The following is a 22,633-nucleotide window of genomic DNA, read 5'->3' as shown; positions in this document are numbered from 1 at the left end:
GGGCTAATCTCCTGCTGAGTAAACAACACAAAGGTTCCTGGATTCGTTCCTGTTTCCTTAAAGGGATACAATCAAGTGCAGGCAATTAAAAGAGAGAGAGTGAAGTGTAGCTTTAGATATTACACCTGATTTCAGGCTCTCTGCCTAGGGTGTGTATGGGTTTTCTTAGTTTTTTTAAATGAAAAAAAACCTTGCAAAACAATTGATGTTTTTCTAATTTTTCAGTGTATTTTTTTTCCTGCCATTCCCTTTGGGAAGGGAGAACCCAACAACCACCCAAACAAATTCCAAACAATGGAAACAAATTTCCTAGAGAAGGGAAAAAGCAAAATTAATTTTGAACAAAGTACGCTGAGATATAACTCTTTTCTTTCTGCTCTCCTCCCAGCCTTTTCAGGCACCATGGCAGAGCCTTTAAAACAATTTCCACCAAATGGGTGCTCAGTTCCTTTGAGCAGCTTTTGGAAATTCAGCCTGTGTGGAAGCCAGTTTGACACGGGGGTCAGTGTCATTCCCTGGCAAGATGTCTGCTCTACTTCCACCTGGTCAGATTTGTATGGCTGCATTTTGTCAATGCATTTAGAATATGTGCTTTTTGCATGCAACTAGGATAATAATTGTAAATATGTGTATTTGAGTACTGAATCTCACAGTACTATAAAATCTGGGATGTGTGGATGTGACTGTCCTACAAGGAGCACTTTTTTACTAATTACTGGTTTTCAAAACATTGGGAGAGAAAGGAAAGTAGAACAAACAGAGCAAGCGGCGTATGTTTGATATAAAATGGTATAAGGACCTGTGAAGCTTTTATTGCTCTTTTCTTTTGAAACATACCTGTTACTCAGCTGCTCCTGAGTGATGCTCCCATTCCATGAGCAAGCAACAAATGCTTTGTACTACTGCATCCTGGCATGCTTCTGCTGTGCGTTTGTAATTTGCTGAAGCAACAGGCTTCTGCTGCAGGGATCCCTTACCCCAGCCCTTCATGTCCTTCTCTTTGTGTAATGTCCTCGTGCATGGGATCAAACCTGTCTCGTTCAGTGTATGCGTCTAAAGCATGATCAATGCACACCTAAACACCCAGTGAATTCCTTCCCTTAAAGTTGTACGACCCTTTTTCTGCACCAGTAGTAGAAAGGAAAGGGTGTGTGTTCTTCTGGTCTGTTTAAATAAATGACTTAAATATTTAGCTTTAGTATGGGGGTGTTTTTGTTGTTTCTAATAATATTGTCTTAGGCAGAGATACAGGAGGATGTCTTTTGGAAAACTTCCTAGTAAGTATCTGAGCACTTTAGTTTGTGGTACACTTTGGACACCTACTATGTGCCTATAATGATTCTTCTTTAATATTCCTTTCTACCACCATGTCACCAAAAATTCAGTGGTACAGGAAAGCAAAAACCTGCTTTCCCTTATAGCTCCACAGGACCTAAACGCTGGACTTGCTCTGTAATCCTGGGTAAGCCTCTTAGCCAGTTGTGCTTAGTTTTTCCTCCTTTGTTAACTGTTGATGCATTGCCTTGTATTGGGGCAGGACTGCTAGGAATGCTGTGTATTCAGTGTGTGTGCAATGCCCTGGGGTCATCTGAGGACCAGTTGTGGAAAATTTGGCTGTGCTCTCCACTTTCCTTTCCTCCTTGTAATCAGGCTGTGGGGGGAAAAAAAAAAAACAAAGTTGTCATGTGCACACGGTGGTCATGGTCACATAGATAAGGGCTTGGCTGTTGATAGCATTTTAGCCATGACTTTTCTTTACCTCTTTAACACTTTCCGAGACAATAAATTTGAAACCATGACACTGTAATGCTACCTTGAAAGTAGTATCTCCCCTTTCCAGGAAAAGTACCTTGGGTTTGTTCTTCTGTTTGTGGAACTTCGCAGTTTCTTCAAGTTCTGTGTTCAAGTTTTTCATTCTTCAGCTTTGAGGCTTTGAAACTATTTTGATGCTTGAGTTTCACATGTAATTGTCAGTCTCCAGGAACTGAGTCTTAAAATAAAGTGCCAGCTGTCACAAGCATCAGAATCAAATTGGAGGAGTTGACAATCTAAAAGCATAGGCAGGTGACGTGACTTACCCAGGGCCATATGGCAAGCTGATTCAGGATTAAAATTCAGGTCTTGTGATTTCCCCAAAGAATGCCATGCCCATGGGATCCAGCTGACTTTCTGGCACAGCTTTGCACAGGAGAAACTGCAGTTTATGCCTCAGGTGGTCAAAATATGCATGTAAGACTGGTCTGAGTTACTGCTGCGTAGAAATGCAGAAAAGACCTGGTGTTAGCTGTCTTTACTGGCAGTCGAATTGCCCATTCTGTGCTGTGTCTGAGAAGATCTATGTTTGCTTTCCAGGCTCTGGGAAAGTCATCTTGCAGGAGCAGGTGAATTTTTGCTTGCTGGGTCCTAGCACACACCGTGGTGGGACCACAGGTCCTGAAAACTGGCTTTCTCTCAAGCTCTGTATCAGGTTGTTCAGATGTTGGGCACTGCCCAAATCTGGACTGTGCAGTATCAGAGATGACCTTGAGCACAGGCAGCCAAACCCCTGGGGTGTGGGAAGAGGGGGCTGCAGAAGAACATTATACACTGAGGCTGCCCAGGGCGATTGGAGCCAGCTGATGCCCCCATGTCCCTGGCTTCCATCTTGCTGGTAGATCTTCCAGGCCCAGTTTTTGGTCTCTGCCACAGTTCCCAGACGTGAAGGTGGCACATTTGAGCTGAAGCTGGGACTCTGTCTCTTGTGGAGTGGGTGCTAGTCAAACTGTGTACCCAGAAAACTGGAATAGTCCTGTGAAGCTTTGTCAGCACCCACTGATTGCAGCAAGCACCCCGTTTCTATCAGCACGTTCATGTGAACAGTGAATGTTTTCATACGGATTCAAAGGGAGGCTGGACAAGTGTCTTAGGAGACGAGGGAGGAACCATGTGGCTCAGGAATTGCCCCAGACTGACAGCGGCTAGAGGCTGGCAGATCTCTTCAGGGAAGCCACCTCTGTGCTTGCCCTGCTGTTACTCTTCCCTCACCAGCCATTCATGGCCATTGTTGAGGGCAAGATGCTGGGCTAGATGAACTCTGCCATGACCCCTTGTGGATGTTCTTGTGATGGAAATCAACAGCCCAACATACAGAAATTGTCCTGACTCCAGGCTAGGTGTGAAAATTAATTCTTAACTGGTGCTGACTCAATGACTACCTTGTCCTGGCAGAAAAGACCTGGAAAAATTAATCCTATCAGGAAGTTTTGGTAATGACCCCTGGCTCTGTCACTGGAGGTGGCTTGGCTACATCTCACTGGGGGAGCCTGGCAGGTTTGCCTGACCAAAAGCATTAGATGCCCATATCTATCTTCTCTGTCTTCTCCACTTGTGTCAGGCAAACATGGTTCTTCCCAAGCTTATCTTTCTGCACCCAAGCCAGCTCTGCTGGCCTCACTTTTGGGTACCAGTCCCCAGTTTTAGCACTGCAGTGACCTCAGCCTCTTTCAAAGTTGTCCTTCAGTGATGTTCTGCATCTTGCTGATGAAGCTGCTTCCCCAGTAGTTTGCAGTGACGATCTGTAACTGGGGAAGGTATGACAGCACTTGTTAAACTGAGATCTGCTTTGTGCCTCATCCGCGTTTATACCATGCAATGCCCTTACAAACAGGGATGGAGACAAAGAGCTTCTCGGTCAAAGGCCTCTGAGAGAGAAGTCCATCAGAGCTGCAGTGTATTTTGCTTACTGGGGCTCTCTCTTGCCACTTTGTTCCTCCACAAGTGCTGTCTCGCCATTGACAGAGCCACATCTGGCTTGAAGCCACTTGAAGCAGCTTGAACAAGAGACTCTGCACTCTGAACATTGAATTAATGGGCTTGGTCTTTTACATGTGAGTGAAATCCTTTCAGACTCTTGTCCATGTCAGGCTCCCAGCTCTCCTAATTAAGAAGCTTTTAGCTCAGTTTGGGAGCTACAGTACAGCTGGGCTTTTGATAAAATGAGGTGATGCTAGAGGTAGTGATGTAACGGGTCCGATTTCAGCTTGCAAATATGTCTCCAAGAGAGAACAGAACATCCTCCTCGTATAACCTTGTTTGCTGCAGCAGAGCTGGGGAGACATCGTCTGCGTGGGCTGCTCTGGCTTTTGAAATAGAAATGATGAAGCTGCTAACAAGAAAGTAAGATCTTCTTTACTTCTGGGGGACCTCAGTGTCTCTTAGGCAGCTAGAGGGATGTTTCAGAAAACATATTTCTTATTTGCACTTATTCTGGCTGTTTTCTGCAATCCTGTTGTGGCTTTTGCTTTGAACTCTCATTTCGTTTCCTCCCCTGCTGCCGCCTGCACTCACTGTCTGGTACTGGGTGCTGCTTGTGCTGAGACTGTGCCTTTGCGGAAGGAAAGGGTCTGGCAAAAAGCTTCAGCAAGGTGGCCTGTAGCAGCCAATAATTATAATTCATCAGTGTGGCTATGTGATTCCTCGCTGTAATCGCCTGTATAAGATATTGGGGTCTTTTTTTTTTCTTTCAAGGCCAGCTTTGCAACTTTTACTTGAATGTGAAAAGTAAGCTGGGGTTCTTTCCGACCTCTTTACTACTAACACATACAGACTTGCCATCGGAAGCAAGCTGACTGTCTACCTAATGGATAGAATCAAGCTTTAGTCTCCAAATTTTGCTGTGTTGGCTCCATAACACAAAAAAACGCTTGGTAGGAGGGTTTGTTTGAAAAAGAGCAAGAGCGAAAGATGCTCCCTGCTTTCTCACTTTTCATGCTTTCTTCCCTCCTTTCCTCTGCAGTATTCCCCAAAGCTTGTGGCCAGCTCTGCGTCCATTGCTTGCCAGGGATGTCTACTTGACTAGAAACATATAATAGTACCCATTTATAGGTAGTTTTCTGCAGAGTTTCAAATAAGTATCTTCTCAAGTGACGCTAAACAGAGGTGCCCTGAAAAAACATTGATTTGAAAGAGGGAATGAAGCGTTCTGCTTGTTCTTTGAAGCAGAACCACCCTCTGGCTCATGAACCAGCAGTAATAAACGGAGTCAAATAGCATAGTGCATAATTGCCTTCTCCTTTTGTGTCAGCTTCATATAGTTCTCGCATGTGACATTCTTCCTGGCCATCATGCTCTTTATCCTCCCATTGTACTAAGAGTGCAAACAGAATTAACTTGTTTGTTATCACGGCATCTGTATGTGGCTTTTAATTTCTTGGAGATTAAAAAAACCCAAACAACTCTCAAGCCCTCTTTGTCTAGTACTGTTTAAATCTGCTCTCAGCCTGCTTGCACAGCTCACTTCTGCCCTACAATGCAGAACACAAATCTGTAGAAGAAGTCTAAAGCAATCAGTGCAACAAGGCTTAAAAAATGTGGTGGTGTTGCTGAAGAAAATTTGGAGAGTGTTATGTGGCATCACTAAGTCGGAAGGTGGGTCTGGGGTAAGGGATGTGTTGTATGCATCTTTACAATCACAGTGCTGTGCTTAAAGGGGTGCTCTCATTCCTAGCCTTTTTGTTTTAGGTACTTGTAAGCAATGGGAATTATTTTCTTTGGCCTAGGAAATGTCTCCATAGTCGTGTGGTTTCCTTCCTATAAAGGTGAACATTTCAGATTAAAATTCTGTTTGGCAGCTTACGAGCTCTCAAAACAGAGCTGGGAGGCAAGGGGGGCAGGAGTGCCCAGCTTATTAAATTTTTCCCAGTGTAGGAATTGTCTGACCTTTCTCTGTGCTGTAATAACATGAAAAGAGATGGAGTTACTATTTGGGAAACGTTAGCAAGAAAATGTCAGAGGTGGAAGGCCAGCCAGGGGACCTGGGCGGCAGAGGGCTGGTAGAGACATTCCTTCTTCTTTTTCCTCCATCACTTGCACAGATCTTCCTCCTCTCTGCCTTCGTCCTGCTCTGGGTTCTTGTGGTTTTGATGCAGGTTTGGTGTTCAAAGGTGGTGCAGAAAAGCAACAGGAGGAGGAAAAGCACGTGTTATTACCAGAGGAACCAAGACCAGAGAGAAGCATCCTGGTCAGGGCATCCAGGGAGCTGTGCGAGAGCTGGGAGCTGGCCCTGCTCGTGGTGTTCGAGCCCCCTGTCTCAGCTAATGTGGGACTATCACCGTTCTCCCATGCAGATTTATCTCCATGCTTTAATATTCCTTTCCTATCCTCTCGTCTTCTCTGAAACCTTCCCTTGGCATCTGGCTTTCACCAGCAGAGAACTCTGACTGCCCTGTAGGTCTGAGCCGGAGGAGGAGAGATGGTGAAAGAGCATCATTGCTTGGTGCGGGGTCTGGAGCCCATCACAGTGTGGAGGGTTACGGCTGTGTGGTAGGCTTGGTTACACCCATGTTGTGTATGGTGTGTACCTGTGTATGGTGTGTACCTCTGACACAAACTCTCTGCACACTGCCTGTCTTCCCCCCCCTCCCCTTGGTAACAGATACAGATGCTGAATATTGTTCTTTCAAACCAACAAGGCACATAACTAGATGATGTGTGGGGTGGAAGTGTAGGGTCACGTTTGACTGGGATTTCTCTGTTTCCTGCCCCGCAGCTCTTCCGTTTGCCCCTACCCTGGGGGAAAAGACTTTGAGAAGATGGAGAACCAGAGGGGAGCGCTCTTGGGATATGTCCGCTGGGAAGAAGAGGAAGGGAATGAGGAGGATGGGGTGGCTCCTGGTGCTTCTCCCTCCAGCCAAATGAGCGAATTGGAAGATGTGCAGGTGGAGATGCTCAAGAAGGCAAGGGAGCTCTTCCAGCTGTGTGACAAGGATGAAAAGGGTTTTATCACAAAGGTGGACATGCAGGTGAGGGGAAAAAATCCCTCCCCTTTCCTGGGAGGAGCTGTAAAGTCATGGGTGGCGGAAGAGGGGAGAATGTGGCATGTCTTTTACTTTTGGCAAGCATGGGTGTGCATGTGGGCTCTGTCTCATTCAGATTTCTGGGAGCCAAACTCTGCCACAGCCAGCTGCTAGGAACCAAAAATCCCAGGAGGGCCTTAGACCTCCAGGGAATTCCTGGGACAAGTGGGACTGCAATTCCAAATTTTTAAGGAATGCATAAAATCAAAAAAATTTGCAGCAGTTCCTACAAACATAAGCATGCAGTCGATGGGAAATTTGGGGGGAAAAATTTTTTTGTTTAATTTAAAAAAACAAAACAACAACACCCCCCCCCAAACACAGTCAACAACGAAAACAATCCACCAACCTCTCAACAAAAAAAGCTGTATAACTTTTTTGTCTCAATCATAGCTAAAGCCTGATCTCAAAACCTCACTTTAGGCCTGAACTATAACTTTGCTCTAGAATAATGTGTTTTGCTGCTTTCTGTCAAAACCAGTATTTGTTAACAGAACCTCTATAGTTCTTTGTGAGTTTTGTTTTAATGGTTTATCAGGAAGGTTACACATGGATTGTTTTTCTTCTGTCTAATCTCTCCCTCCATCTATAATTAACACTTTGCAGGTCCATGCTGGTTTAATTATTGGCTCACTTTGTTTTGGGTTGTGTGATGCCTAATTTTGTACAGTTACATTAATAAATATTTATTAAGCTTTTATCTAAAGCTGCATGTTTAACGGACAGTAGTGAGGTTTTAGTCTACACTTCTTGTTATTTGGAAGCTTCTTTGGGTGCCCCTTCACACGAGGTGCTCTACACATGTATTATGAAGGGAAATCTCTCTGCCCCTTGTCTGTGTTGTGTGAATAGTGATATGGTCCCAACAGGCAGAAGATGACAGAAGAAAGCTAACTCTCTGTTATGGACTGAATGTTTTGTTTATGATCTGCAAGGTTTCCTGCAAGAGCTGGGAACTGAATCCAGACACCCACAAGTCTGTCCTCCCCTCCCTCTTTGGCTAAAGAGATGGAGGTGGTACCTGATGTGCCCATACAGAGCTCTCTTGGGAGCAGCAGTGGTCACAGGAGGCTGGCAGCGCCCCAGGGGGCAGCCACCTTTGGGCAGGGCTTGGGCAGGGGTGGAGGGAGGCAGGCAGTGAACTAGAGGCAGCGGTTCTGAAGTCAAGAGGGTTGAGCTCCCTCCAAACAAAATAACCCAAAGCTCCCTCTCTGCGGTCCTGGTTGAATCATCCAGTAATGGAAAGCATTGCCATATCAGTGGGTCCAAACATTTGTGTCATCACTCAGCTGTACTGGCAGGCTATCGCATCCCAGCCGAGATGCAGTGCTGAAAGGAAGGGCACATCGCTGTGGGCCAAAGCTGAGGACAGCAGGGACAGGAGCTAGTCACAGGGAAGACTTCAGTCATGTCTTAATTTTGTTCATTCTTTTGTCTCTGCAGCAGCTCCAAAGTGAACTCCCCCTAACCCTTGAACAGCTGGAGACTGTTTTTGACAGTTTGGAACAGAACAATAATGGATTCCTGACGCCTGTGGAGTTCAGCATGGGACTAGGTAAGGACTGCACAGAGGCAGAGGAAGGAAAAAGCCCACCTGTGACATGATGTTTTATGTTGGTAAGAAGGAAAGTTCAGTGGTTTTGCTGAAGCTGCTATGCAGGGCAATGCCCCCTGCTTATGTGAATATCATTGGAGAAGGTGTGTGTGCAATACTGCTATCCCCCTTCCTGAGGCTTTGTGTTGCCTTCTTCCACAACTGTTACCTGCTTACATGGTAGAGGCAGCTTCTGAACATCTCCTGCTGGAGATGGTACATACTGCAGCCTGTATCTGGCCATGTGATTGATCCACAGTTGTTCATCTGGATAAGGACCCTCGTTGGATGAGGGGACAGAAATATGCCTCTTGGCAACTGTGCCCAGCTGGTTTAATGCAGTGCTGTTCAAGGATATTAGTAGGAGTCCTGTTAGTAGGCTAGCACACTGGCAAATGAACTTTTGTTTTCCTCTTGCTGTTGCCTTTTCCAAACCCTAGGAGAATGCTAATCCTATACCAGAGTCATCATCCAGCAGCACAAGCAGTGCAAGAGGTGTTAAGGAGGAGGACTGACCATGGCACTAATAACCTTGCTGTGGGTGCTTACTTGCCTTAGCTGGTTGTAAGCTCTCAGAAAATCTGCACCCTGTTAGCCCCTTCCTTGGACATGTAGGTGTGTTAATGGGATCAGGTCAAAGCAAGTGAACACAGGTGGTCTAGGATTTTCAGAAGTGATTGAGGAGGCTCTTGAGTTGTGGTGCCCTGATTGCTCAGACTATGGTTGCTTCATGGCTTTCTCACAACTTGGAGAAACTTGGGGTCTTTTCAGTGCCTCAATTTGAATGGCCAGAAACAGCCAGCCCTGAAAGGAGAAGCTGTAAAAATTTCCTCGGAATAAACATGGAAAGCTGTGTCTTGGGCCAGCCTGTTCTGGGAATGTGTTAACCCGTTGAGTGCCTGCTGACTCTGCCTGTTTCTGCCTTGTGTCCCTGCCTGTGGGGGTGAAGCCTCGTTGGCTGGTTCTGCTCCCCTTGCCAGAAACAAGAGTCATCTCAGGAACATAGGCTTTCCTGCCCTGTGCTGTGTAGAAGGTGAATGGGTGCCATTTGGGCACCTTGGCATCCACAGTGCCCTCTGTGTTATGACTTGGTTATTCCCAAGTTTCATTGTTTGAGGAGTTTGTCACAGCCATAGCCATAGATGGACATCATGAGGGTACCTGCCTCAGTGCCATTGCTGGCAGAGGTAGTCAAGATTTCTCTTTGTGTCAGCCACCAGTTGTAAGGTACCACCCTGTGTTGGTAGCCTGGCTCCTTGCTCCAGTCTCGGCAAAACATTTCATTTCTGCATTTCTTTTCTTTATGGCTGCTCTTTGTGTCTGGCTTCATTGAAAATCCTTTTCAGACTTTGCCCCAACTCAAGAGTTTGGCCTGGCACATTGCTGTCTTCTGGAGCGTCCAGGGGGGAAATCAAGGGAAGCGGTTCAAGCTGCAATCAACTCTGCTTCTTGAGAGGGCTCCTTGCATGGCCTCTGAGAGGTTACAGGGTGCAGCTGCACAACTGACAGAAGAGAATATGTTTAAAATGTTAAATTTAAAGCAATCTGAGATCCTTCTAGGATGTCAAAACAATCTTCAAATCATTCTCTACCATTCTCATTTTCCCAGCTGTAAAAGAGAGATAATGAGAGATAATGACTCTTTCTTTAAAGCAGAGTGCCTAAATCTAAAAGTGCCTAATCTAAGCCCATCTCCTTAATTAACTGTCCAAGCCTCTGGTTTTAAGCTGAGTAGGGCGTATATCTCCACACTGCAAGCTTTTTTTTACAGAACATTTTAAGAGCGGGAGAGAAGCAGCTAGGTTCTGGACATACAGAGCTAAGAAGTGGTTGAGTTAAGTGACTTGAGGTACAGAAATAGTGGATATTTTTCCCCTTAGAGCAGCTTCATGTTCTCATCTGAGCTCTGAACATCCTTGGCTCCTGGCCCTATAGTTGGGATGTCACTTCTGCCTTTTAAACCAAGCAGGTATGTTTTGGAAAGGAAGAGTAGCTGCTAATGGAGGTCTGACCTCTGTATACAGGATGGGGGCCTGTGTTTTGGATAGGATCACTTTATTTGTTTCTTTGAGAAGAATTTGTTCCCAGCACCAGTATTTGTCACATGCCTTGCATAGCATGAAGTTCTCATGGCATTAGTGTCTCAGCATGAAACAGGATCCAGATAGCTGGAAGCCGTCTGTACGTGGGATGGGGCAGGAGGGGGTGTTCAGAGGGTAAGTGCCTTTTGTTCAGACACTATACAATCCTAGCAAGAGGCAGGCCTTGTCCCATAGCACTTGAATCAGAACAGATGTAGCACATGAGAAGGAAAGGGTAATAAGCTCCTCCTCACTTTTTGTAAGCTGGGGAACTGAGGCAAGGTGCTATTCAGTGCCGGGCTTGCAGTCCCAGAGGGAGCTTGTTGGGATCATTGGCAACTGAACCCACAGCGCCGCTCCATGGGAGTGAAGTGACCTAATGCCGCATGCTTCACATGCTGAGAATCCAAGGCCATGGGTGGTAGATCATCTTCACGCAGATGTGAGCAGAGCCCTAACAGCCTGTTGTTGGGCTGGGAGCCAGTTTCAGTCCCAGCATTGCAGACTGGACACTGACATCACTCAGGATGTCAGAAAGGAGGCTCTTTACTGATGAGGAGCTGTATTCTATACCAGCAGCGTGCAGGCAGCTTCTTATGGAGCTCTGTCAGGCTGCCATTTAAATAGCAGCTTATTAAATGACATCTCATTTGACTTTCTTTATTATCGTTCTTCCCTTCTCCTTCCACCAGGAAAGTTAATAGGGATTGAATTTTGTCAAGGGGCTGGGAGAATGGATCGCTCCAGACACGAGGAGACCTTTGAGTCAGGCTGGTCGGATGACTTGGACCCGGCAGATGATGATGAAGAGAAACGATTCTGTTCTATGATGAAGCAACTCGGAGCAGCCCACATGTTTGAAGAGTAAGCAGGGGAGTTGCATGGCATTACTTCTATCCTGTTTTGATCTTGCAATACCAAAACTTCAAAGTACCAGCAAAGACCAAAGAGGTGAACTGAGCTGCTTGCTCTCTGAAGCACTGCTTGGGCTTTCTGTACTGCTGTCTTGGGTTTTCATATGTTTGGTAACAAATGCAGTGAAGTCTGGGTTTTCTCATCAGTTTACAATTGCTTTTAGTGCAGTACTTTTCACAAAGAGTTTCCCAAACTAGAGTTCATACCACAGCTGTAAAATTTAGCAGTTGGTGGCGTGGAAGCCCATCTGCACGCAGCAAATGAAAAGCATGTGAGGGTTAGACAAGGTAAGGAGGATGAGTGTGCTGTCTGTTCCAAAATGGTGGGTGACTGTTCACATATGTTCAGTCAATCTTAGTTCTAAGAGTCTCTGTGACAAGATCTGTGCTCAAGGGGCTGTTTGGGACTGTGCTGATCTTGAAGAGTGTGAAAGGCTAAACTGGGCAAGGGATGCTCACCTGAGCCTTGAAATTTGATATTAATGCCCTTGCATGTGGCCCCAGTAGAGTCTGCTGGCCCCAGTGTCATCCAGCCTTCTTTTTTAGGGCCTTCCCAAGTGAAGCATTATGCATAACTGGTTCTTACTGATGCACATCTGCTGGGGCTGGGGTGCCCAACAGCATCTGTGGCAGCCCTTTTTTTCAGGCATCGTAGTCCAACAGTGCTGCCAATTTGCAGGGAGCAGCCCAGGTAGGGGCAGGAGATGGACAGGATTGGAGACAGAAGCTAAGAGTGAAGGAGTTTGCTGCTTTCAGAGCTGCATCTGTTATGAAACAGATTTTTTTGTCTCACTTGCATTGTGATGTGAAGCACCTGCATGTTTCTTTTAATGCTAAACAACTTCTCCTGGCCTGAAAAATTCTGGAAAGCTGTTATGCCTCAAATAATGGAATGACTCTGTGAAAGGCCATATTGCTGTTCTGGAAAAATAGCCTCTGCTGTTTATAACTCTGCTTTGAGAAGCATCAAGTCTTAAAGTGGAATTATCCTGTGTTTTATTTTGACCACTTACTTGCAGTTTTATGCAATGAGTTCAGTCATGTCATGCTCTTCTGCCAAGCCAGCTGTTGTAAAGAAATAATATAAAGCAGAAGCTAATTGGGGTTGGAGCAGGAATCTGAACTATCTTCACTGGTTTTGCTAGAAAGAAATGGCTTTGTTTATTAATGGGACTCAATATGTTCTGTTACCTAAAACACAAAGTTTTGATGAAGTGCTAGTAACTTTTTCAACTTGGGACAGAAAAAGGAGGCTATCATGCAATGGTGGCAGGAGGAATCAAGGGCTTTTTGGTTGGTTTTTCATTTGTTTTTTTCACAAAGACTATTAAGGGAGACAAATACATAGACAAAGAAAAATACCTATTTGGATAATATCGTTAGGTATGATTATTCTGTACATTTCAAGGCAGTTCCTCCAAAGTACTTAATGGATTTTTAAAAAAATTAAAAATAATAATAAAAAGCTCTTCTCCAAAAAGAAGCATGAAGTGATATCTGCAGGCTTATAAGACTCTTTGGGAAAGAGTAAGTTTATAAGTGCTATGTTCAAGTTGCAATGAATTAAATGCTGGAACAGTGTAATCATTATTGCAGGTTCAGAAAAAGAAGACTTTGGGTTTCTAGGTCTTTCTCCATTATTATCCTGATGTGACACCTGGGCAATTTGCTTCTTTTGTTTGTGCCTCAGTTTCCAAACTTGTAAAATAAATAAATTACAAGGACAGTAGCATCCACCAGTACAGTCCTGGTACGAGAACAACACCTGTGTGATGTGTGCTAAAATCCCTGGGCTGTAACGGTTTGCTGCTTGACCATAGCTCACAGCAAATGTGCTGAATGTTCATCTCTCCGAGTCTTAGTTTAGACACCAAATGTATTATTGCTGAATACTTGAAAAATAATCATTCCAGGTTTGCTTCCTAGACTTTTCCGCTTTTAGATGACTTCCTTTATTTTAACCTTGCAGTAGGTCTCACTCCACATGCATGCTCTGTCACTGTCCAACTCCCATCTTTGCTATGATGGTGTAATGGAGGTCATCACAGGAGAAGGGCAGTTTGTCTGTCCTGAGTGCATGTTGGATTTGGAATAACAGTCCATAAGATGACACAGAAACTCATTTACTTTCCTTCCCTCTTGTATGCTTGCTCCAGTCCGCATGAGGTTCGGGAGCTCTGGGCTCGGCTACGAAAGGAGCGTCCGGAGCTCTTATCCAATTTTGAAGAGTTTCTGTTGCGTGTTTCATCATACATAAGGGAGGTGAATCACGAGAAGGAGTCTATGGAACAGGCATTGAAGCGGTAAGGAGAACATCATGGCCGTTTGCTGTCAGGAACCAGCTGATGCTTGGATGCTGCCTCAAATGCAAGGAGAGACTGGGTTACAGGACGCAGAGATTTTTCTTGCTGTAATAAAATTACTCTTTAACTTGATCTGATCCCCATGGGTTTGTTTTGCATCAGTGCCCACCCATAACATTTGGTCTGGTTAAAATCCCACTCAATGCTACACAGCTGTTAGTGGGAATGTGTTTCCACCCTCCCTCTCCTGTTTTCTTTCTGTATTCTCTTTCTCTCTCCTGACCTGTGTGCACCCTGCCTTTTGTAGGAAGGAGACAGACCACGACCGAGAAGTCAGGTGCCTTTATGAAGAAATGGAGCAACAGATCAAAGCAGAAAGGGAGAGGCTGATCTGCCAGGTACCTCATCTCTCTTGGCTGAAGTCAAACTTTCTCTGGTCTGAAGCAGAGGTGGTGGCTCTCCTGGCCAAGGAACAGCTCTTACCGTGCTGGGTGTTCTATCACAACACATAGCTGTGTATCTTTACCTCTGCAGGAAGCACTGAGACATGACAGGAGTAACCTGCTCCAGAAGGAACTGCGCAGCAAAGAGCAGGAGCTGGAGAAAATCCTCTACCGCCAGAAGAAGGTAACAGGACCCAAATCCTTCCTAAAGAAACACGTCCCCTTCTACTGTCTTTCTGCTAAGACCTTTTCTCACTGAGAATGGTTTTCGTCTGCTGAGGGTTGGTACTAGCTAGTCTGGTACTAGCTAGTCTAGTTCTCTCCTGTCTCTGAAGATGTTGAAGTGGTTTGTCAAGTGATTGTCAACTGTAATGTCTTCCTGTGAATGTTTTCTCCACGCATTTTCTTATCTGCTTTGTTTTCTCTTGGCACAACCTTCCTATCAGTTGTACAATAATTATTTGGCAAGGAAGATGGGGTAAAAATTTGGAAGTTGTGAGTTTGGAGCCTTTTGTGGTGTGTAAGAAAGCTGTGTACGGGCATTAAAGAGCCAAATTTCCCTAGTTTATGTTTTCTGGCTGCTCCAGAATAACCCAGAGTGAACAGTTCTGTGACACTTAGAGCTGTACGTACTGTATATGTGCATTTCAGCACCTAATGACATACTGATTAATCTGTCACAGGAAAGATCAAAGCAGAAACTTTCCTTTAGCCTGCCATCCCTGGCATGGACATTTGTATGGGATGGTCCATTCTGGATATCTTTTTCCTTTTTGTCTGAAGAACTGAGACGTGACCCCCACAGAAACAAATCATGGGAGGTACCTGTAAGATGCTGGTGACTGGGAGTATCCAAGTTGGATACCTAGCTGTGATGTGGATGAAATGGTGCTTCTCTGAAATCATCAGCTCATTGTGCAGCAGCTGGAAAAGCCAGCAAAACTTAGGTGCCATCAGGAAGGATATTGAGAATAAGATAGAGGACGTCATTTTCCTGCTGTGCACACCCTTGATGTGCCTCAACTGGTGTGTGCAGTTCTGGTCTCCTCTAACTCCACTGTGTACTTCTTGAGTATGAAGTAATAATATGATATGATAAATGATTAATATGACTAATATGATTAAGGAAATGGAGCATCTGCCTTAGGAAGAGAAACTAGGAAAGCTTAGACTTGATTTTGGAGAGGAGGAGGCTGAGGGAAGATATAAGTGAGCTTTATGGACTCAGGAAGGTGGTGGATAAGGTCCACATAGAACTGTTACTCCCTAAATCCTGCAACAGCAGAGGTGAGGGACACTCAGTGAGACCAGTATGAATTTGATTTAGAAGAATGTAATTCTTTACACAGAGATTAGTGAACTTCTGGATGTTTTGCTGCAGGAGGCAGGCAGTATTAGCAGTTCAAAAACGGATTGGACAAACAAATAGACAACAGGCTTGTAAATGTTTATTAAAAGGAGGAATAGTCAGGGATGTGGCCTCTAACATTCCTAGTCCAGGGACCATAGATGCTGGGGGTGTATGAGGGGAATGGACCATAGTTAGATGTCCAGGCATGCTCTTCCTAGGTAGCATCTCCTCTTGCTATGGGTCAAGGCAGAGTACTGGGCTACATGGACACTTAGTCTTACTCGAATGGACATTTCCGGTGCTCTTAGCTTAGTACAAGCCTCCGAGTTATGTGGATAATGAGGTCCCCCTTGTGGTGTAGGACCGGTATTGTGATCGTGCTATTCTACGGTATCGCTTCCAAGTACAGACAACATAAACAGGAGAGTTGTGTGTGATAGAGATTCCTTAGGGAGGGACAGGTGCTTTACTTAAAGCCTGTCCCCTGGCTTATTGAAAGATCCAAAAGCTGTGGGCTGGGATTGCTGTTTCTTAGTCTCAACTCCACTGCTCAGCATATGTGGTCATGCCCAAATTTTTCCTGATGTCCAAAGGACTGGAAGTCTCCAGACAAAGCTGGGTGTGGCTTGTGCTTGTAACGTCAGCGGGGAGATGTGGGGTTTGTGTTTCAAGGAACCTAGGAAAGGTCAGCTCTGTTCACTCCTGCTCACGACTGTTGCACATGTGTGCTGGCAGAGAGCAGGGTAGCAAGGAAAAAGCACTTTATCTTGTGCCACAGTGTGCTGCTTTACTTGCCCTTTGAGAAGGGGAGAAGGTAGGCTGAGAGAAAAGGCAAGCTGAAGGTATAAATGTGGAGGCTGACTCTGCCACCTACTACGCTGGTCAGAACTGGTTCCTGGTGCTCCTCTCTGGTTGCAAGCATGGATTGTATAATTTTATTTGGGGGCTGTAAGTTCTCAGATGGGTACCACAGTTTCTGCATAGCACCAGCTTCAGCAGAGGGCCCTGGTTAGCTGGTATGGCTGGCTAGATACTGAAGTGTCAGTATGATCCTTCTTGCGATGCCCTACTTGTCATCTGAGATGGGCAGGTTTGCTGCATCTGTCTTTGACTCTTTCCCAGACTACACCAGCCATTTGTGAGGAATCACATCACTGGCTGAGTACATGACAGCAGGCTTTAAACTTCCCAAATCATGCCTGTTAGTTGTGCTGGAGTCTTGTGCTGCCTAGAGTGCAGCTGTGCCCCAGTGGCATTTAAACAACATCTCTAGCCCGAGGTCCTGTCTCCAACAGGAGACCACCCAATCACTTGACTTTCCAGGTGTAGTGTGAGATGCCCCTAGCACCTCAATATATCCCCCTTTCAGCTGCCATGGGCTCAGGAAGCCCCCAAACTAGAGGATGCATTTCAACAACTGTGCTTAATAAGTCCCGACAGACACACCCCTGCTTCCGCCCAAATTTTTCCAGTCCTCCTTTGACCCTCATTTGCACTCTGATTTCTACAATGCCTGATAGCAGCAAGCTCCTCACGCTGCCTGAAGCGCTTCCTCAGCTATGCATGACTAATTGCATTGCTTGCTCCCCTGTGCTGGCATGATGAGAAATAATTGCTTCCAGTTCACCTTCTCAGTGCCACTGGTGGTCCTGTACACCTAAGTTATGTTTACCTCCCTTCTGCCTCATTGTTTACATCTGCTTTTTCAGCCTGTTTTTACAGGCATGATTGTAGCACAAAACCCTTCCTCTCTGTGTTTAACCCCTCCTCCTCCTCTCCCATTGCAGCTGGAACATCAGCTACGGTCCCTGAACTCAGAGCAGCTGGAGACCCGCGTGCAGAATGAAAGGCTTCGGCACCTGAATGAAAACCTGCTGGAAGAGCTGGAGAAAAGCAAATGGGAGCTGGAGGCTGTGAAGGGGCAATTACAGAAGCTCCAGAAAGAGGATCAGCTTGAGCAAGAGCAGAAGGACAGGTGGGGATGGGGAGGGAAGGGGGTGTCAGGACAGGGACCCAGGCAGGGAAGGAAGGGTGGGCAAGTAGTTAAGAGTAAGGATCTCCAATTAGAAGCCTTGGTCTCATCAGAGGATTGCCTGTCTCTTCTTGAGGAAAAGAAGTAACATCCTAGGGGTCTTATGGGCCTAAACAGGGAGTGATACTGCTAGGTCCCACCTGCCTTTAGTGGGAAATGAGTATGTTAATTGATATTTGGCTAGAAAAGCACTGTAAAAAATACAGATGTTCCTCAGCCTAAAGGAGGCTTCTCCTCCATATATTTTCCAGTTCACCATCACCTCTATAAAGTTCCTACAGATCCTCTTCTAATCACTTGTGTTCCTGTTTCTGGGCTTAATCTAATAATACTTAGCTAAAACGTTGGGATGTTTCAGATCCAGATGGCAGCGAGCATCCTTCCCATCTCTAACAGCTGAGAAAACTGGAGTGTGAAAGGAGACAATGGGTTGCCTGTCCTCATGTTGGAGGAGAGCGGGAGAGCTGGGGTACAACCCAGCCATCCCAGCTTCTGCAGCAGTGCTGCTTCCTCTGAATCCTCCTAGCATAGGGCAGGCCCTTATCTTTGAGAATACCATGAGTGCCCCTGAAAAAGGGATCTTTGTATTTCCTCTCCCATTGACTTATTTCCCCTTTTAAAATCCCCTTTGCCCAGGGATGTATTTAGAGTCTCCAAGAACATGCAGAAAGAGAAACAAAGCCTCCTTCGGCAGCTGGAGCTCCTCAGGTAAGAAAAAGGCTGGGGGGAAATGCTGAGCTCTTGTGCATGTAAGGGGCTGAGGTTTCAGCACTGTGCTCGTTTCTCCCACAGAAAGCTATGGGAGTGTATTCAAGCAGTGCTCAAACACTGCTTGTTTTTCTAGGTCCAGACAGAGTTGTGCAATCTGGCCAGCTCTGGCAGAGTACAGGCTGTGTTATTTCACCAAGTAATCCCTCCACTGAAGGAATTTAGTCTTTCCCGCTGGCTAAGGGGACCATGTGGAGCCCATTACCTGAGCTGGGATACATGGAAATCCCAACGTGTCTGGCAATAAATAACATCTCTATCTGTGTCCCAAGCTCCCTTTGTGTTCTAGCTTTCAAATGTTGGTCTTTACTCCATTTTTGATAAGTGATTCATAGTGTCTCTCCTGTGTCTTCCTTTGGAGCAGAGAGATGAACAAGAAACTTCGAGATGAGCGAGACGCTTTTGAAGCCAAGAAGCTGGTTAGTCTAAGAAAGAAAATCCTAATTCCCAGCCACCCTCCTTTCATCTGCTGCTGTTGCTGTCGCCACTCGGGGGCCTGTCACTTCCACGGGGAACAATGACCTGAGCGCACAAGGCCTGGTGTGGTGCTTAATACAGACTTCACAGCACCTCTCTGCCTGTCCTGGAGACAAGCTCTGCTGGTTGCTGTTGCCAACTGCCTGGGTTTAACCCAAGGCGCATTAGCTTGTGATTGTCATGCAGCCCCGGGCAGGGTTGCAGTAGGTGCTGCCTGCTGTGCATGTGGGGTCTGTGCATTGTGACAGGCACTGGGCACATGCAAGGAGGGGAGTGAAGCTGGATGCATCCCTGGAGCTGGGTGGTGAGGAAGAAGATGGATTCCCAGATGTGCTGCCAGCTGACTAGGGGTGGAGGGGTATGGGAAGGTTTTGGAGTTTCTCTGACCCTTGAGTTTGTAGGAGATGTTTTCAGATGTTCTTCTGGGGCAGCTCTCCATTCCTGTGAACTCTTCTGGGGTGGAGGTGCAGTAGTGAGCCTTGTGTCAGAGGGCTAGGAGGAAGCAGGGGGCCTCTTTGATATCTGGAACAGTCAACTCCATTTCTGGCCTTTCCCAGTCTCCAAGATAAGTACGAATATGTGACCTATTTTTAATTCTTATTATTTTTTCATGAAAAAGCCTTGTGTTCCCAAATGTCACTGGCAAGGCTGCTCTGTGCTCTTCTTGGATCCATCCCTGCCACCATGTGTCTTTGCCTGCTCTGCCACCATGCCCCACTTGAAAATCTGGAAGTAGCTGCCTTGCAGTGAGGACAGGCAGTGGCAGGCTGAGAGAGACTTTCTGGCTGGTGTGTAAGGGAATGTGGAAGGAAGCACAGGGATCGTGCCCAGATAGGGGACGAGATGCACTGCTGGGGGAGAGGTTGGAGTTCTCCAAGTGGAGCAGCAGTTGTGTAAAACAACTTCAGTAACTGTTTTGGATGGAGGTGAGGTGTGTGGCTTTGTGTGTGTGTTTCTGAAATCTGAAAGAAGATTTTTTTTTTTTCTCCCCCCCCTCCCGCCCTCCATTTTTAAAGCTGCTAAGTATGTGTGTGTGCACCAGAGCTTCCTGCTCCCTCTTGGAGAAGTAATAAACACAGTCACTCTGTAGCAGAGTCCAGTGCAAGCAGGCAAAGAAAATGGTTTGTTCTCCTCTTTCCATGTGTAGTGCTTCATCAGCTTCTGCATTCCTGTGGGTGGGGCGGGTGGCCTGCGGAGACCACGGTTCAGGTATGTACCTCTGCGTGTGCAAAGCTTGTCCACTTCTCTATTCTCCTCTCCTTTTCACCTGCTAGGACCTGCTCAGGGCTGCTCTGAAACATGACAGTTGCAGGTGGACCTAAGAGAGAGCCTAGCAGAGAGAGTCATAGTACAGAGGAGCTGCTTTCTCCCTTCTCCCTGTGCTGGCAGTAGGGATGGGGCAGCAGGGTGAACTCCTCCTACCACCATGGCTCATCTGGCAAGGCTGTGTCATGCTGGGCAGATGAAGCCTTTACTGGAGTAAGGTTTTTTCCTTTGTCAGACAGGACATCTTGTTGGCCACTCTCGTTTCAGTCTGCAGGAAAGCAGGGCTCCAAGGGATTGCAGAGATGCTGCTATTGTCATACATCTGCAGAAGATCTGCTGTCCAGCCTGTCCCACTCTAAGGGGGAGAGAAAATAGCAATACTTCGCTGCAGCAGCAAAAAGGAGAGTCCAGCCTTCTGATGGGGATCCCCAGTGTGTGACACTCTCTCTGCCAGAGACTATCAATGCTTTTACAGGCCAAAAAGAAACCCAAGGCCTTAATACCCTCTGTCAGTGCTGGGAAAAGTTGTGTTATTTCTGTGAAATGAAGGTGTGATGAACAGTGGTTCTTTCATAGCAAAGATTTTTAAGTGGTTGGAAGGAGGAGTTGGGCTGTACGCAGCTGATAGCAACCCAGCCGCTGCTCCTTTGTACTTCTCAGTGCCCAGCTTAATACCTTGCTCTTCATAAGAGTTTCTGGCCTTGCCAGTGGGCAGACCCTGGCCTCATGGCAGTGTGGAACACCATTTTGCCCAGGTGGCTAGGTCACAGGTAGCAATGTGTGGCTATTTCTGCCTGTGTGCAAACCACTGCTGGGTGCTTTTAAGACCCAGGGGTTGCAGGTTCAGTTTCACACCCACGACCCATCTGGCTATGGAGTTATGCTTGCATGCTGTATGTTGACAGAGCAAATTTCATGTCTGCTCATCATGAAGAGTGTTTTGGGACTTTGACTACATTAGACACATATTTGTATTTCACTGATAAACCAGAATTTTTCCTATCCCATTGATAAACCAGAATCTTTCCCATCCAAAATGCTTGTACATGTGCTGTTGTTGTAGAATCCTTGCCATCGTGTGTTGTACAGCTGTGATGTCGCGTCTGTCCCTTTACCATCCCGGTGAAAAGCCAAATGTTGCACAAACCTGGCAGGCCAATAAAGCATAGCAGAACCAATGGCAAAACATGTCCCGTTGTTTCTCCTTTCTTACCCAGGTATGTACTCTGCAGGCTGTTTCCTCTCCAGGTAGGGTGGTGCCATAGCAGATTGCCTGGGAGTCCCTTTGCTTCACAGGTGACTTGAAGGTTGTGACTCAGCTCCAGTGGGCTGTAACATGATTTCCTTGTTTCTGCGTGTCTAGAGAGTGCCCTTGAGTGAACCTGCTCAAACCCTGAAAACTTGCTCCTCCATCCCCACTGGAGAACCACTGGTTGGCTGAACCACAGCCTGATATCAGTGTTGACCGAAGGGTCATTATGTACTTGAGTGTCCTTTGCCTTGGAAGATAGGTGTTCTACAGTTGTGAGCCTCGCAGTGCTGGATTGTTTCTGTGGCTGGAGCTTCTCTTGAACACCAGTTTTATATGTAAAAAATGTTTTGGGTTCCCCCCCCCCGCCCCCCCAAAGTTCCTAGTTGTGTGAGGTCCTCTGTAGAGTCCAGAGTGTCTCCTTTTGTTGGATTGCATTGCGGTAAAGGTGTCCTGGGAGTTCTGGCCAACAGAGCACCTTCTTAATTTTTTGCCTTTTAAAATAAGCCAGGGGTTATTGAAGAAATAATCTTCATAGTCCTCCCCTGGGCTGTGGGCAGCATGAAGGAAGGCCTGTCCAGAGCTGCCTGCAGGTGTTTGGTCAGTTCAAAACTGCTGCCAGAGGCAGATCTGGCAGGCTGCAAACTCTTCTTTCCCCACCTTTACCCCCAGAAATAACTTGTGAGTACATGTCAGAAATCTCCAGACTTACAGAGCAAGCACATCTCCCTTTCCCCCAGCACCGAGGCAGTGGGCACCTTGCCATGCTGTCTCTCACTTTGTGTTTTGTGTGCGTAGCCAGAGCAGTTAGCCAGTCCGTTTGGGGGTAAGGGGGGGCTAGGCTTTAGCATGGCATTTGGGGGAGCTGGCAGGTCAATCCTCTCTCTGCCACAGCTTTTCTTGTGTGATCATGGGCAAGTTGCTCATCTTTGACTCTGTTGGGGATGACAAAGCTACTGTATGGGGGGAAGAGGGTTGTGAGAGGAGTTGTCCTGCTTTCTCCTTCTCTGGGGAGCTGGTAAACACTGACTGTAGGAAGTGTGTAGTCTGAGGTAAGTCAGAGGAAAGCATGGAGAGGGACATTTATGTAAGGCAGAGCATGTACATTGCCCTTTGCAGAGCAGTCTCCTTTCTTTCCTATGGTGCATGTGCAGGTCTGGGTGAGTACTGGTGGAGGAGGGGTACTAGTGCTTTCTGAGGAAAGGGCAATTGTTCTGTCCCACAAAACATCAGCATAATAAAAAGGCAGGTGGGGAAAGAGAGATTCAGCTGTGAGACCAAGTGGAGAACAAGCCACAGAAATGAAAGCTCTGGCTGGCTAG

At 46.4% G+C, this 22,633-nt stretch overlaps 1 protein-coding gene across 5 annotated transcripts in view; it reads left to right on the top strand.

Moving 5' to 3' along the window:
- The window catches only part of CRACR2B (calcium release activated channel regulator 2B), a 50,276-nt gene that overhangs the window by 14,498 nt on the left and 13,145 nt on the right, over positions 1-22,633 (top strand). For 4 of the 5 annotated variants that reach the window (XM_076344257.1, XM_076344256.1, XM_076344255.1 and 1 more), the window contains exons 2-10: positions 6,527-6,779; positions 8,277-8,388; positions 11,201-11,372; positions 13,579-13,725; positions 14,033-14,123; positions 14,260-14,352; positions 17,307-17,494; positions 18,188-18,259; positions 18,684-18,738. In XM_076344257.1, the coding sequence (XP_076200372.1) occupies positions 6,527-6,779; positions 8,277-8,388; positions 11,201-11,372; positions 13,579-13,725; positions 14,033-14,123; positions 14,260-14,352; positions 17,307-17,494; positions 18,188-18,259; positions 18,684-18,738 (1,183 nt within the window). Of the gene's footprint in view, positions 1-4,148; positions 4,156-6,526; positions 6,780-8,276; positions 8,389-11,200; positions 11,373-13,578; positions 13,726-14,032; positions 14,124-14,259; positions 14,353-17,306; positions 17,495-18,187; positions 18,260-18,683; positions 18,739-22,633 lie in introns of those variants that run through there. The other variant, XM_076344254.1, reaches the window with a different exon arrangement.

The sequence above is a fragment of the Aptenodytes patagonicus genome, chromosome 7 (assembly GCF_965638725.1).
Source record: "Aptenodytes patagonicus chromosome 7, bAptPat1.pri.cur, whole genome shotgun sequence".
NCBI classification, from domain to species: Eukaryota; Metazoa; Chordata; class Aves; order Sphenisciformes; family Spheniscidae; genus Aptenodytes; species Aptenodytes patagonicus.
The sequence above is the reverse complement of the archived record's forward strand: the minus strand, read 5'-3'. Positions and strand labels throughout refer to the sequence as shown.